At 35.1% G+C, this 15,026-nt stretch overlaps 1 protein-coding gene and 1 pseudogene across 1 annotated transcript; one reads left to right on the plus strand and one right to left on the minus strand.

Moving 5' to 3' along the window:
- Positions 1–4,213: 4,213 nt before the first annotated feature.
- Positions 4,214–12,309, plus strand: LOC133296334 (formamidopyrimidine-DNA glycosylase-like; annotated as a pseudogene).
- A 943-nt stretch (positions 12,310–13,252) lies between these two features.
- Positions 13,253–14,218, minus strand: LOC133296335 (zinc finger BED domain-containing protein RICESLEEPER 1-like). The gene has a single exon (XM_061495298.1). The coding sequence runs from the start codon at positions 14,216–14,218 to the stop codon at positions 13,253–13,255; it is 966 nt and encodes a 321-aa protein (XP_061351282.1).
- Positions 14,219–15,026: the final 808 nt, after the last annotated feature.

A 15,026-nucleotide genomic window follows, 5' to 3' on the forward strand; every position in this document is an offset into this window, starting at 1 on the left:
ACGTAACATAATTCAACCAATTACATCACAAGTCAATATTATATAAAATAATCAAACTATCAAAGTATAATTCACATATTCCAATGGAGTTAATAAAAGTTATATCATCAAACTCAGGTCCTAATTGTCCTTCTCACGCACCTACAACAGCATGTGAAATGAGATCTCTTATCTAAGAGAGAACGATAGAGGTGAGGCGGCGGCGCGACAAATCAACGGTAGGAAGAGAAGAACCAGCACGGAGGAGGAGAGAGAGAGAGAGAGAAGACCGAAGAGGATAGGAGGAACCACCACCATAACGGAAGAGATCACGGGATCAGGGAGTGTTGCGACTTCGGCAAGTGCACCGGTCGTAAAAGTAATAAAAGTGTACTGAGTACGAGATCATTCCCATGAGGATTGGTTTTCAAGCACCAGTTCGCTAACAACGATTTAGTTGGACAATCAAATTTGAGATGAAAAGATTGAAATTCAAAACAAGCAATAGCATTCAATTTCAGAATTAAAAGCAAGAAAGTAAAAAGATGAATGTTTTGAAAATCAAGAAAGAGCGTAGTTAAGGTTTCGACTTTTTCCAATTTTATCTTTATGCTATGAATTAAATAGTCAAGAATCTGCTCTTAATATAATGCCAATCAATTCTTTCTAAGTTAATTAAGGCTCAATTCCTTGTTACCCTAATTTTATGTGATCTTGAAAGAATCCTAGTTCCCCGGTTGTTCATCAAGAAAACATGTATTAAAATCAAGAATTCAAAGATTGCACAATTACCCTATGTCTATCCCTAGATCACAAGGATTATGATGAATTTATCAAATCAGGGTTCATGCACCAACATCCCTATTGTCAAACAATTCCCCTAAATCAATCTATAAGGAGTAAACTCATAGAAAGCATTAAAAACAGATAAATTCATTCAAATATAGAAAGAGAAGAATTCAAAGACAATTTAATTCATAGAACAAAGATTCAATTGAGTTTCATCTTCCTGTAACTACATAAAAACTTAGCCTAGCATATTGAAATAAAAAACAAATGGAAATAAAATAATTCCCCAAGACTCCATTGATGTGATGATGTCTTGACGCTTCAATGCTCTGATGCTCCTCTGCTCCACAATAGGATTCCTCCTCTTGATTCTTCAAACTGTTCTCCAAAAGCTCCTCCTCTCTTGATTGTGCCAGCCCTTTTTTTATAGAAAAAACCATATCTATTTATTTTCTTGTGTGATCTTGCATTAAATCTTAAGCCATATCTTTTAATTTCTCATAATATCTTCAATATAATCTTTATTATAATCTCCAATCATATCTTTAATCAAATCTTTAAAATCTTCTCTTTTATATTTAAAGGAAACAATTTCCTTAAAAATATTCAAGAGTATCTTCAATAAGATCTTCAATCAATTATATGACAAATCCACTTGAGGTCTCCAATATATCTTTTTTTAGAGCTGAAAATTACTGCAAAATATAAGAATTTTTATTAGAATATTTCTGAGAATAAAATAACACTTTAATTATAATTCTCATAACTTTTAATTACTTTTAAATCAATTTCATGCTCATATTAACGCTTAATACATAATAAATTGGAGACTCGTCAGAGAGACTGGGTCTGGGTCTGGAAGAGAAGAAGAAGAATGATAGAGATTTCAGATCTAGTTCTAGATTTATGCAGCAACAAGTTTTGGTTTTTTTTTTTTTTTACACACCAAACTACGTCTTTTCGTGTGTAATTTTTTTTTTTTTTTGAAAAAATGCAGTGACTCTCTCTAACCCAGAGTCACTGGTTCAACTAGAGAGTTTTGGGGGTCAGATGGGTCATCATGCATGCAAGGTTTAACTGCTTACCTCAACCCTCAAAGAGAGGGTCAGTAACCTGGTGGGTCAATCTCGAGGCAAGACAGGGTTTTAAGAAACTGGTCTGGATAATTGAGTTGTATATATCTCTTTAGACACATAATATGCAAAAAAATATATATCACTATCTTATAATTTTATAATTATAAATTGACAAAAGAATCAAAAGTCATATTCATAACCATGCATCTTTAATGATGAACACATTAATTCTTTCTATAAAGGGTGCTAGCGGTATACAATCCTTTTTTTATCTAGAGTTTCATCTCATTTCCATGATGAGCATGTCATAGAGTATTATAAAATAATTTGGATTTTCTAAAGTAAGGAGTGAACTAAAAAATATAGAGTTATAAGCATTGATTGAAAAAACAAGATTACTATTGCAATAAAATATGTACATACATATATAATATATCATAGAATAATTCAATTTACTTTGTTAATTTTTCAATTAATAGTTATAACTCTATTTTTTTAAAGTATAGTACTCAATTTGAAAGAGTTAAATCCATTATAAATGAGATTTCTTCTTAGATACTCATTAAGTACGAAAATAAAAAAGATTTGAGCCTTATCACATAAAACACGCGTAGCATGATGCAAAAACAAAAAACTTTTCTTGTTTGATGAGGAATGTATGAGCATTTTACATGCATCATGCCCTATCTAGGATCTACCCAATAAGTTCATGGAGTAGTAAAATGGTTATACCTTGCTTATCATAACCTTCTCTAGTTGAGTCACCCATAGGTGATTAAAATAACAACACCCACAAATGTAGTTCACATTATCAATTGAACACAGGAAATAACTCTTCTCTATGACTCTTCCCTGCTTGAAAGCTTCCAAGGCCGAACAAAGTTGGAGGACTGTATTAATAGTTTTGGTTGTTTTAGGAACAAGAGAGAGAGAGAGAGAGAGAGAGAGAGAGAGAGAGAGAGAGATAGATGAGGCTATTGTTGTGTGTGGCTTAGGGTTTTGTGATGTGTGGGGTGCATCACACTTAGAGTTCTTAAAAGAAGAACAATAAGGGTGTGTGACAATCATTATGTTTTCTGGTACTGTTTCTAAAAAGAAACAAGTCTTTTCTATTTTTGTGCCTTGGAACAGTTTTTGAGAAAAAAAATATGTTTTGATGATATGTTCTATTTTTATTCCAAGAATGAGAATTGCGTTTGAAAATACAACAAATAATATAATAAAAAATTATTCCTATTAACCATAATTTTTTTTCGAATCATTACTTTCCTTTTCATTTAGTGCGGTGATGGTGGCGGTGGAGGCAGTGATTGTGGCATGGTGGTGGTTTTGGTTGTGGTTGTGGTTGTGGTTGTGGTTGTGGTGATGGCGGTGGCGTGTTGATGGTAGTGGTGGTGATGGTGGCAGCAGTGGCTTGGTGGTAAAGGTGGCGTGGTGGTGGTGATGGTAGTGGCTGCAACGATAGTCGTGGTGGCGTGGCGGTGGCGATGGTAGTGGTGGAGATGGTGACGATAGTGGCTATGGCGATGGTAGTGGTGATAGTGGCTGTGGTGGTAGTGGTGGCGATTCTGGTGGTGTGGTGGTGGTGGCGGTGGCGTGGTGATGGTAGTGGTGGTGAAGCTACTCATGATGAAAATTGGATGCTTTCTATGCAAGAGAAGCTCAACCAATTTCAAAGGAATGATGTCTGACAACTTATACCTAAACCGGATGACCATCAAGTCATTGGCACCAAGTGGGTATTTAGAATGATAAGAATGGTGTCATCACTAGGAACAAGGCAATGCTAGTAGCTAAATGATATAATCAAGAAGAAGGGATAGATTATGATGAAACCTTTGCTCCCGTTGCAAGACTTGAAGCTATTAGATTGTTACTTGCCTATGTTAGCATCTATGATTTCAAGCTTTATCGAATGGATGTCAAATCTGCGTTCTTAAATAGAGTCATTCAAGAAGAGGTTTATGTTCAACAACCACCAGGATTTGAAAGGTATGACTTTCCTAACCATGTCTTTAGACTTAAAAAGGCACTTTATAGCTTAAAACAAGCTCCTGGAGCTTGGTATGAAAGATTAAGCAAGTTCTTGCTTGATAATGAATTTGATAGAGGTAAAGTAGACACAACTTTATTTGTTAAAAAAAAAACACGATCATACTTTACATGTTCAAATTTATGTTGATAATATTATCTTTGGATCTACTAATGAGTTTCTTTGAGAAGAGTTTGCTAACATGATGAAAAGTGAGTTTGAGATGTCTATAATGGGAGAGTTAAACTACTTCCTTGGATTGCAAATAAAGCAAGAGAAATAAGGTATATTCAAAAATCAATGGAAGTATTGCAAAGAGTTTCTCAAGCGCTTTGGAATGGATCAAGCAAAGCCTATAGAAACTCCAATGAGCACTTTTATCTCAATTCACAAGGATGAAGATGGTAAAGCAGTTGAGGTAACCAAGTATAGAGGCATTATTGGTTCATTGTTATACTTGACTGCTAGTAGACTGTAAGAACCCGCACCGTTAATTAAGGAAGTTAATTAATTAATTATGTGAAATTAAGAAATAATTCCATAATTGACCCTAATAATTATTATGAGGCTCTAGTAATTGTAGTAAGTGATTAAGAATGCTGAAAGTCACTTTTCGAAATAAAAGTGCAGATACCGGTTCTGCTAGTCGGTATAAATGCGTACCGAAAAAGTATCCCGAAAAATTATGATAAGTGCATGATAATTACTAGAATAATATGTAGGACTTGTAAAACGAGTTTCAAGTCAAAATAATAAGAACTGGTGCCAGAAACTGGTACTGGCTATGAAAAGCGCGTACCGGAAAGGTGCTCCGAAAATTATAAGAAAAATATGATAATTCTTGTAAAATTGAGTAGGTTAAGAATTCAAAGTTTGGGATTAAAATGCTAAGCGTAACAATTAAAGTTAATACTGTGTGTTAATTGGTTAAGTGACTATATAAGCTTAGTGCACATGATCCTAGGTCTTTAATTGCTGCCTCTACGTGAGTCTCCCTCTGAATATTGAGCCACCTTGCTGACTTGGTGCTTCCTTGCCTTCTCTTCACCATTTGGAGGCCAAGTTGTCACCTTTTTTACTTGCTTCTTCTCCTCTTTCACCTTGTAAACACTTGAGTGAGTGTCTTGTAGGGGTGAGGTTCAGTTTTGCTGAGTTAAGGTACTGTTTGGGGAGGAGTTTTGGGGCTGAGTTCCTTGTTTGGGGTGGTTGGAGCTTTGTCTTGTTGGTGGGAGCTTCAAGTGGTCACCTTTGTGAAGAAAGGACCCACCTTGTTGTGCATTTTTGTGCACCCTTGAAGTCAGAACCTTTGGAGTTGGTAGTGAGCTCCAAGGACACCCCTTTTGCTGAGTTTAAGCTTTTGGTAAGTTGTACCAACCTTGTTCATGATTTTAATGGGTTAAAGTTGATGTCTTGGTATGTTTAATGGATTAAACAAGTAACCAACTGTTATATGAACATAAATGGACCTTAAGATGCATGTTTAAGCTTCTGGAAGTGTTAAAAATGAAACCTTGGAAGGATATCTTCGCGAAATGCAGAAACTGCATTCTGTCGCGAAATATCCGGATATCTGCTCGTAAAATATCCGGATATTGGATATCCGGATATGGGGATCTGGATATCCGGATATTGGATATCCGGATATTGGATATTCGGATATTGGGATCTGGATATCCGGATATTGGATATCCGGATATGCCCCCGAGGAATATCCGGATGTTCTGGGTTTGCGAGGAACAGTAGCGTACTGTTCATCCAGAACTGATCTATGGGTTTGTGGACCCTAGTTTGAGGAAGTTGAACTTCTGTAATTAATTAATGTAAGTCAGAATCAAATGACTAAGGGCTTATGGCTTGGTGAGAAGCCTTAAGACGTAAAACGTAATGAAAAGGCGTTGTCTTTATGTTGTATACTTGTACAGTATGATTGTTGATGTATTGTTGGTCCATATCAGATTGTGATCTGCTGTGTGTTGGACTTGAGCTGTGGACTCTTGGCTTTGGGTGTTAGCTTGCAAGGTAAGCTTTTGTGTCCTCGGTTTAGCCATGTTGTGGTTCCACCATGTCCCTTGGGGGTATGGTTATATTGTATGTTGTGTTACATGCTTTGGATATTTTGAAATGCTTTTGAGCTGATATGTGCAATGGCTTATAATATGTATGTGTTGTTTCCACTTAGTCGGTAAGCCTGAGTATGTGGCGTCATACAAGATGGTGAGTCCGTGGGTGGGTTCAAGTAGCGTCTTGCATATTGAGTGGGTAATAGACGTATTCCTGCATTTCTCTGATCATTAGAATAGTATTGACACACATGATATGATTATCTGCTGCATTGCACTATTTAGAACTGATGATGATAAACTGCTTTTGAACTTATATTGCACATGTAAGTGAGCTTGGGGTGGAAGATCCTTGAGGACCCCTTGTCTTACTGAGATTTCTTGTTTAGAGATCTCACCCCACGTTTGGGGAATGCTTATTTCAGGTTCAGGTAGTATGGTGACTGATGCCTCTGGCGGCAGGAGGCTAGAGCTTAGCTGATTATGATATTTATACTGTATTGCTGACATGACTGGATTGGATGTTGTTTATGTTTTCTGCTCTTTATGATTTGAGTTGAGACTTTCTATTGGGCTGTGTTGCCTTATTTGGGTGAGCATGGGAGTTGTCCATGCCACTATGTTGTTAGTACTTTTGAGTTGAGTTGTATAAACTGGTAGTTGGTCCGGTCTACGTGTTGTAGTTCCGTGATTAGAGACATACATTATGTTATTTAATTAATGAAGTATTTCAGTTAGCTGTTTTATTACAATTACATACAGGCGATGTTTTGAAAATGATTAAGTAATCAAGTTGGTAATGATTAATGACATCATAATTGAAAAGAAAAAGATATTTCGCAATTTTTTTAATTAAGCGCAGCTTAAGACGATAGTAAGATAACATTACTGGATATATACGGGGTGTTACATAGACCAGATATTATGTTTAGTGTTTGTCTCTGTGCTAGATATCAGTCTTGTCCAAAAGAGTCACATTTGAATGATATTAAAAGGATTATGAGATACTTAGTAGGCACTACATACATTGGTTTGTGGTATCCCAAGGAATTTTCACCCACTTTAATTGGTTATTCCGATTCTGATTTTTCCGGTTGTAAGTTGGATAGGAAAAGTACAAGTGGTATTTGCCACTTATTTGGAAATTCCTTAGTCTCTTGGCATAGTAAAAAGCAAGTAAGTGTTGCTTTATCAACCGCCGAAGTGGAATATGTAGCCGCCGGAAGTTGTGTTGCTCAAGCCTTGTCGATGAAGCAACAACTTCAAGACTATGGCTTATCCCTCACTCACATACCAGTTAAATGTGATAAAACTAGTGCAATAAATTTAATAAAGAATCCTATCATGCATTCAAGAACAAAGCGTTTTATGGTAATGAACTTTAGCATGTTAATACTTTGAATAAACCTTGATGACTATTAATTATTATTGGTTGATAAACTAGGTGTGAATCAGGTGATACCGTGGATCCAGATTAGGATTCTGAGGATCTTACATAGTTTGCTTGTATCTCAAGGAAACATGATATAGAGCTTTGTGAGGTAAGCTCTCAATTTAGGAGCATTTTCCTTACTTGATATTACACGATGGCCCACTGGGATCTTAGTACTATGCTAGTATGATTTGTATATGTTAGATACTAGTATAGATGCATTCATATATGATATGCATGGTTATAATCTTGGTATGTGGATTTATAATCCAAGGGGGACACTAGTCTCCAGATCACCATATATTTTCTTCTGTGGGAATCTATGATTCTCGGAAGTATATGTTTGGACTCTCTTTGTGGGATACAACCCTGGAGGTACTACAATAAACTACTTCCTTAATACATATAGGGGACTTCAATTGATGGATCAACATTTTCTTGTAAATTTCACAAAAATATGAAGAATATTCTTTGCCCTTCAAAACCTCAAAGATCAAAGAGAAGGACATAAGTTATAGTTGGTGGAGAAAGTTCTCCGTATCCACATATATATTGGAAAGAAAAACTTTTTATACGGCTAGTGAGCGGAAGGGTATGAACTTCTGATTTGATTCAGTTTCTTAAGTTTTTGAAGTAAAACAGCTGTGGTGATAGAGCCAAAGAGATATTTATACTGTCATGTCATGACTTTCATCTTTTTTTCCATATTGTTAAATATTGTTGTAATGATAGAGCTGGGGGAAGGAGTTGTTTTGTACTGTCATATGATGACTTTCATCTTTTGTTTTCATTTTGCTAAATATTTTTGTGGATTTTGAATATTATTAAATCATGGTTTGTGGTGAAGCATTTGATTTTCCCAATATCTGCTGTTAAATTTTCTATGGGTTTTCCAATCATTTGATTTTTCATGTCAAACATAATAGCAGAATCAGTTTGAAGGTGTACTTGTATGGAATGGTGATTTGTCATAATTTAAGTTTTCATTTTTCGTAGCATGCATAGTGGACCTTGAGATTTGAGGACATGTCACTCCAACAAGTATTATTATTTATGTGAACTTCCTAAGAGTATTAACCAGATTAAAATCATATTGGCACAACTAGATGATGGTTTGGAGCTGTCTTTCACTGACAAAAGGCGATTTGCTAAAGTTCGCTTGCTTAAAGATGTATTGTGACCCTACTTTCCAATTGTCATTCATATCTATTTTTTATAAAAAAAAGTTTGCTATTAACTATATATATATATATATATATATATATCTATATATATATATATTTTCTTGATACAGCCGACGTCAGTGCCTCCCATATTGAGCTTGGTCCTGATGAACTTTCAGAACCTATGACACTTAAGGAGTTTACTGAGTCTTTGCACAAGAAGAAAACTGAAATCAAGTCTTTATTACTTGACCAAGTATTAATTGGTTTCCTTTATCACTTCCCAAAGATTATAGTTTACTCATCTTTGTTTGTTTATTATTAGGATATCATCCTTTTACTATATAATTGTTTTCCTTGTTTTTGCTTTTACATTGGTGGGGGCTTTAGTTATGAGAGTATGTCTTTTTCACTTGAGAAATCAAAATATGGTGTTCTTTTCTCAAAACTTCATTTGGTACCTTAACATTTACTTTCTGATAAATTGAGCTTGAGTAGAAGACAGTATTCTACTGATGAGGCAAATGGAACAAGAAACATAATAAAAAATGTAGTTCATTACGTAATTGCTTGCAAGCATGAAGTGAATTCTGTTTAGATGGATAACTTTTACTAACTTATTATGCAATTAAGTCTAGTTTTTTTTCTCCTCCCTTTAATGCATTGCCCTGTACATTTGCAATTTCTTTATGTCTGTTAGATATATATCATCTTTCCCTTCTCGTGGTTTACAGTGCATAGGAATTTGACATTTTAAGTTTAACTTTTCGTTACAGTTGACTTCATCGTTACATGATGTAAAATATGAAAGATCTGAGTTTTCCAATCTTTGCAGAGCTATATTTCAGGTATTGGGAATTGGATTGCTGATGAAGTGCTATACCAAGTAAGTACATCCTTCATTTTCTCAATGATTTTGAATCTTTGATGTTTTCCAATTATGTTTATAATTGAAGATATCAGATTCTACGTGGCTTTAGAGTTTATATATGGCTGATTAAGCTTTAAGTTTTATTATTCATCTGAACTTAGTCTTTTAGCAACTTCAATATATGGCCATATAGTGGATAAATAAGGATGAGTCTTGATCATATATGAATTCAAGAAAAGACTAAAATACACGTCGGCTTTGTAAAGGACTAATACCATTTCCTTGGTTATATTACCTTTACCAGTTAATGAATATGCTCTTCACTACAAATCCGGTTTTATCTTGTCTTTCATGGATCCCTTACTCTATGCCGATGGAACAGATAGATACTCTATTCATGTCACCAAGACTGTGAATGGTCTGAAATCCAGTTAGAGAGGAAAATAAGGCATAATTTCATTTTAGTAGAAATATGTTGGAACTTCGAAATGATGCTTATTAGTGTCTTTTAGTCTTATTATTATGAAGGTTCCTTTTTAGTTATATCTATCATGGTACAATTTTGAGGAGACACTTCTGTCCAACTAGTCAATGTTGCTGCTTAGATATTTAATAAAGTAATGTGCAGTGACCGTCACCTTCTTGGGGAACAATGATGTGCTGTAAGAATATAAAATGAAGTTTGAATTCAGACATGTGTTGTATACTTATTAGTTGGGTAGTGAAAACATCTACCTGTGTGATATAGAATTGAAATTGATGTAGATGAAATTAAGTTGATAACAAATATTGTAGTTTACTCAATTTTAATTTTTGCTTTTGCTTTGGTAGCTTGAAATATTTTGGAACTTGAATTTCACAGGATTTAGTATCTGCTCTAGCATCCTTGTGTTGCGAGTTCTTAATTAATTATCCTTCTAGTCTTGGATAGAAATTAAATTATAGAATTCACATAATACCTTATTATATTTCCCTTGTTTCCAGGCAAGAATTCATCCACGGAATATTGCATCTAGCCTGTCTGAAGAAAGCTGCTCAACTTTGTATAAGTGCATTAAAGAGGTGGGGACACTGATTTCTTTTAAGATGCTCATAGTTTATAGAACTTGTATACCTCAAAAAATATAGAGGATAAAACCTGTAGGTTATTCAATTTGCGGTTGAAGTCGATGCTGACTGTAGCTGTTTTCCTCTTGAATGGTTATTTCATTTTCGATGGGTAAAAAAGCCTGGAAAAATAAATGGTGAGCAATACTTCTCTAGTATGTATTTGTTGACAAATAGATTTATTTTACAGGTCATTGAAAAAGCAGTTGAAGTTGGAGCAGATAGTAGTCAATTTCCCACTAGTTGGATATTTCATTCACGTGAAAAAAAGCCCGGCAAGGCTTTTGTTGATGGTTTGCTCCCACACTTTGTGTAAAAAAATTCTTTTTAACATTATTTGGTGCAACATGACTGGTACCGCAATCTTTCTAAGGTTTTGCGCTGCTTACATTTTAATTTATGTGTAATTCCACTAAAAAAATTACAGTAAATTCAATAACTTGTTTTCTTGATTGGTTTGATTTACTATTTTTGAAATCAATGTGAAACTTTAAGCATCAAGAGTGTATCAATTCCAGGCTTGTTTTGCCATTTCTGATGAGATTGTGGATAGAAAGTTAAAGTTCTTGTATTTGACTTTATATTAAGGAATGATCCCATTATTAGTGAAGTTTTTGAGCATTCAACCGTGGAAAGAAATTTGCAATAAAGATATTATTTATTGATCACTTCAAATTTGAAAAATGAAAGTATAATGCATGCATCATTGAGGACTCCATTTTGAAACTCACAGGTTTCTTCTGGCAATTCAAGCTTTGTTACTGATTTTTTTATGCAAATTTTATTAAAAATTAAGTATACTGATCTCCAATTTTAGGGTTGTGAAATTGCAATGCTTTAAGGTGGGTTTCTGAAAGTGGGTGATATTGTCTTCTCTTATTTGTCTCACTGGTTGTTGTGTAGGATCGAACTAAAACGTGATGTATTTATCTATAATCAATTTCTTCGTACTTTTTTATTTACTCAGTTTCTTTTCTTCTGCTTAAATATTGGATGAAATGTACCCTGCTTCCATTCCAAGAATAATAAATGAAAAAATATATTTTATATTGCATGTCCGAACATTAATAAATTTTCATGTGATAGCAGGGAAAAAAATTGACTTCATCACTGCTGGTGGCAGGGTATGCCATTCTGAACATTGCCCTTAATTGTTTTTATTTTATTTTTTATTTTATCATATTTTATGTCTCTCTGATCTGCAAATGATGTTGCTCGTAGACTACTGCTTACGTGCCAGAGTTGCAAAAGCAAACTGGATCACAAGATGCAAAAGAAACTGGGAAGCCTAGGAGGCAAGCCTCAAAAAAGAAACTAAGTATAGATGATGATAACAACGATGACACTGAGAAACCAACAAACGGGGAAGAGGAGAATTTAGGAAGTCTCAAATCAAAAAAGAGAACAAATGCTGGAGCTGAAGGTAGGAAGCCTTCCAAAAAGAAAAAGTCTAAGGAAAGTGATGATGACAATGATGGTGATGCTGGTACTGATGACGATGTTGATAGTGATCAAGTTGAAAAGAAGAAACCAGGCCAGGCGACAAATAGTAAAAAAGCTAAGGGAGAAAAGCAATTAAAGAAAAGAGTTCCAAGCAGGCAAAGTAGTAGAAGTGCTGGAAGGAAAGCCAAGTAGCAACTATTCTGCAACTTAGGTTCTCTGCACTATGTTGTCTTTATGATCTGTTGGCTGTGCTAAAATCATGGCTACTATATAGTCATGTAATTTATACATGTTAACCAGAAAAATGGATGGTTGAATCCATTCAACTTTTGTAACTATTGTTAATACTCACGTCTTATGCGCAAGATATTTTTTTTGTTATGACTACATATGTAATTTCTTGGATTCTTACAGCCTGTGCGCATATGGAAGCACGACTAGATAAAGGCTTCCATCCGCAAAAATAGTATTTAAAAATTGAACAATGGACAATTAAAGTCTTAAATACTCTTTTATATAGTACATAATAATCCTAAAATGCAATTAAAATAAAAAATATATAAATTATAATATTGTCACTAAAAAAAATAAACTAAAAATGGAGTACACAGTTTAAGTTAATTCTAATTCTAAAGTACCCAATGTGTACTATAATTATGTATTCAAGAGTCAAGAGTAACATATAAGTGTGGATCCACTCAAGAGTCAGCAAGCACATTTGGCAAAGTAGTACTCGTTGTTAGTATAATGCATAATATATTGGTAACACAGATTGAGTGCTAAAATCAACATTTCCCAAAAGCACTTTCACTAGAAATATAAATAGGACAAAGCATAAAATGATTGTCAGAGACAATGTTATGTTGATTGTTATCTCACAGACATTCACTGACGAAAACAAATATTCTCCAAGCTACATTTTTGTATGGTTTGTTCTTTGAAAGATACGACAACTAGCAGCAGAGAATGGCTCATGTCCAGTGTTATCTGCAGGAGGAATGTCATCTACCTTTTCTCTGTTAGATGAAATTAACCTTGACCCAGATATTGCTTTGCAAATAAGAAAATCTTTTTGTACTAAGCACACCAACTCAGTGTAATATAACGAAGGTTTTTTATTGAATCTATGAATACAATTGATGTTTTGAATACAAAACAGCTTTGACAAAAGGATTAGAATAGAATCAATGCCATATTATAAACAATTAACAAATAAACTGTTAATCACAGAAATTATAGTTCCAAAATTTCAATACCAAAAAACTACTTGAGAATCTATCCTAAAAGAAGAAACCTATATCTAACAATCCACTTTCACAAGTGCATTAGAAACATCGATGGGTAATGATTTATCCTGGAACCAGTCCTTCGTACAAATAAGGGCCTCAAGAGTAAGGGAATCTAATGAACTCCTGTAGCTATCCATTTTTCTAATTTCTGTATCAAAAACAAAATTTGCAGAGAGAGTAGATGCCGATATAGACAAAATATCAGAAGCCATTCTAGACAATATTGGGTACTTCAATCCGTTTACTCTCCACCAGTTCAGAATATCAAATTTCTGTACAATGGGCTCTAGAGGCTCTTCCAGATACTCAGTCAATTCTGTCTTCCATTGCTGGTTACCTATTAAGTCAGATATATAAATGTCAAATTCAGAAAGTGCAGCTTCAATTGACCCTTCTTCAAATGACTCAGTCTTTATCATAGCCCCATTCCCTTCATCACCATTTGTCGCTGTATAAGGAAGCACTGGCTTGACATAATCATCGAATAGTCCATGAAGACCATCCCCAACAATTCTTATCCATGACTCAGCCTTGTCACCAAATAAGTGAACAAAGGTGGATTCCACAAGTTTCATTTTACACCTCGGATCCATGGCTACAGCAACTGCCAACATGAACCAGCTTTCCATCCAATATTGCTCAAACTTCTCTTTCAAAGGCATAATCAAACTACTGCATAAAGGATCCTGGCTGAAGGCTGCATTAGTCAACTCCACCAGAAGTTTTGACACTTGAGGGAAAAATAAGTTTGTAGTTGCGTATGGTTGGACAGTTAAAATGTTAGCCGCATCATACAAATACTTCAAATATACACAGAGAGTTTCTACCTGCTGCCAGTCATCCATTGTCAGAGTCATTCTGTAATCAGGATCAGAGGCATCAAAACAATCAAAGACTTGTTTTAACTCACAGGCAGCAACAAGCATACGGTAGACTGTGTCCCATTTGTTTTGGTCATCAATTGAAAGCTCCACCATACTAGGGATTTGAAGTTGTTATCTCAGCTCAAAGAACTTCTTTTCATGAGATTTCATGTACTTCACACTCTCACGAACTTTACCAATAGTTTCTCTCATTGCCCCCAACGCATCTAATGCAAGGCGACTAAGCACACGAGCATAACAGTTTTGGCTTAATAATTGGCCGCAGAGGATCGAAGGGCTCTTAAGAGAGAGGAGATCCCTCAGTTTTCTCATCAAAGCCTCATTGCCATTGGAGTAGAATTTATCAAGTGCAAGAGTAAATACCCGACCCTCCAAATGCCAGTCACTCAGGCAAGTTACTATGGTTTGATCTAAGGAACCATCAGAATCAGGAAATGGCACCATCACAACATTAAGAATGGGATGATGCAACTTCCAATCACCATCAATGAAGTGTCCCCGAAGAAAAACATAGACCGATGTCTGGTTTGAAGTCCATATGTCCAAGGTGAGGTTGACTCGCCCAGGAATCCCATCGATAAGATTCAACAACCTTTGCTTCCCTGTAAGATACATATCAACACAATCCTCTTGGACAGCATTAAAGCTCAGTGGATTGAAATTGGGTTGAAGTGCTCGCAACAAATCAATGAAACCTTGGTCTTCCACCATATGAAGTGAATAATCATGCAAAATAATCATTTTAGCAATCATATTCTTGCAGCTGTCCTGATCAAATGAGATAGTAGAAGAGTGAGGTTTTGTTCCCGTTTCTTTGGTAGATTAGCACCAGTTTTAGGACATGCGGTTTGTCGATTCTTCTGACAGAGGGAGACGTGTCTCTTGAGATGGCTGGTGCCAG

The sequence above is a fragment of the Gastrolobium bilobum genome, unplaced genomic scaffold (genome assembly GCF_033153095.1).
Source record: "Gastrolobium bilobum isolate Gb01-03AN ecotype WA unplaced genomic scaffold, APGP_CSIRO_Gbil_v1 utg4031, whole genome shotgun sequence".
Taxonomy (NCBI): Eukaryota; Viridiplantae; Streptophyta; class Magnoliopsida; order Fabales; family Fabaceae; genus Gastrolobium; species Gastrolobium bilobum.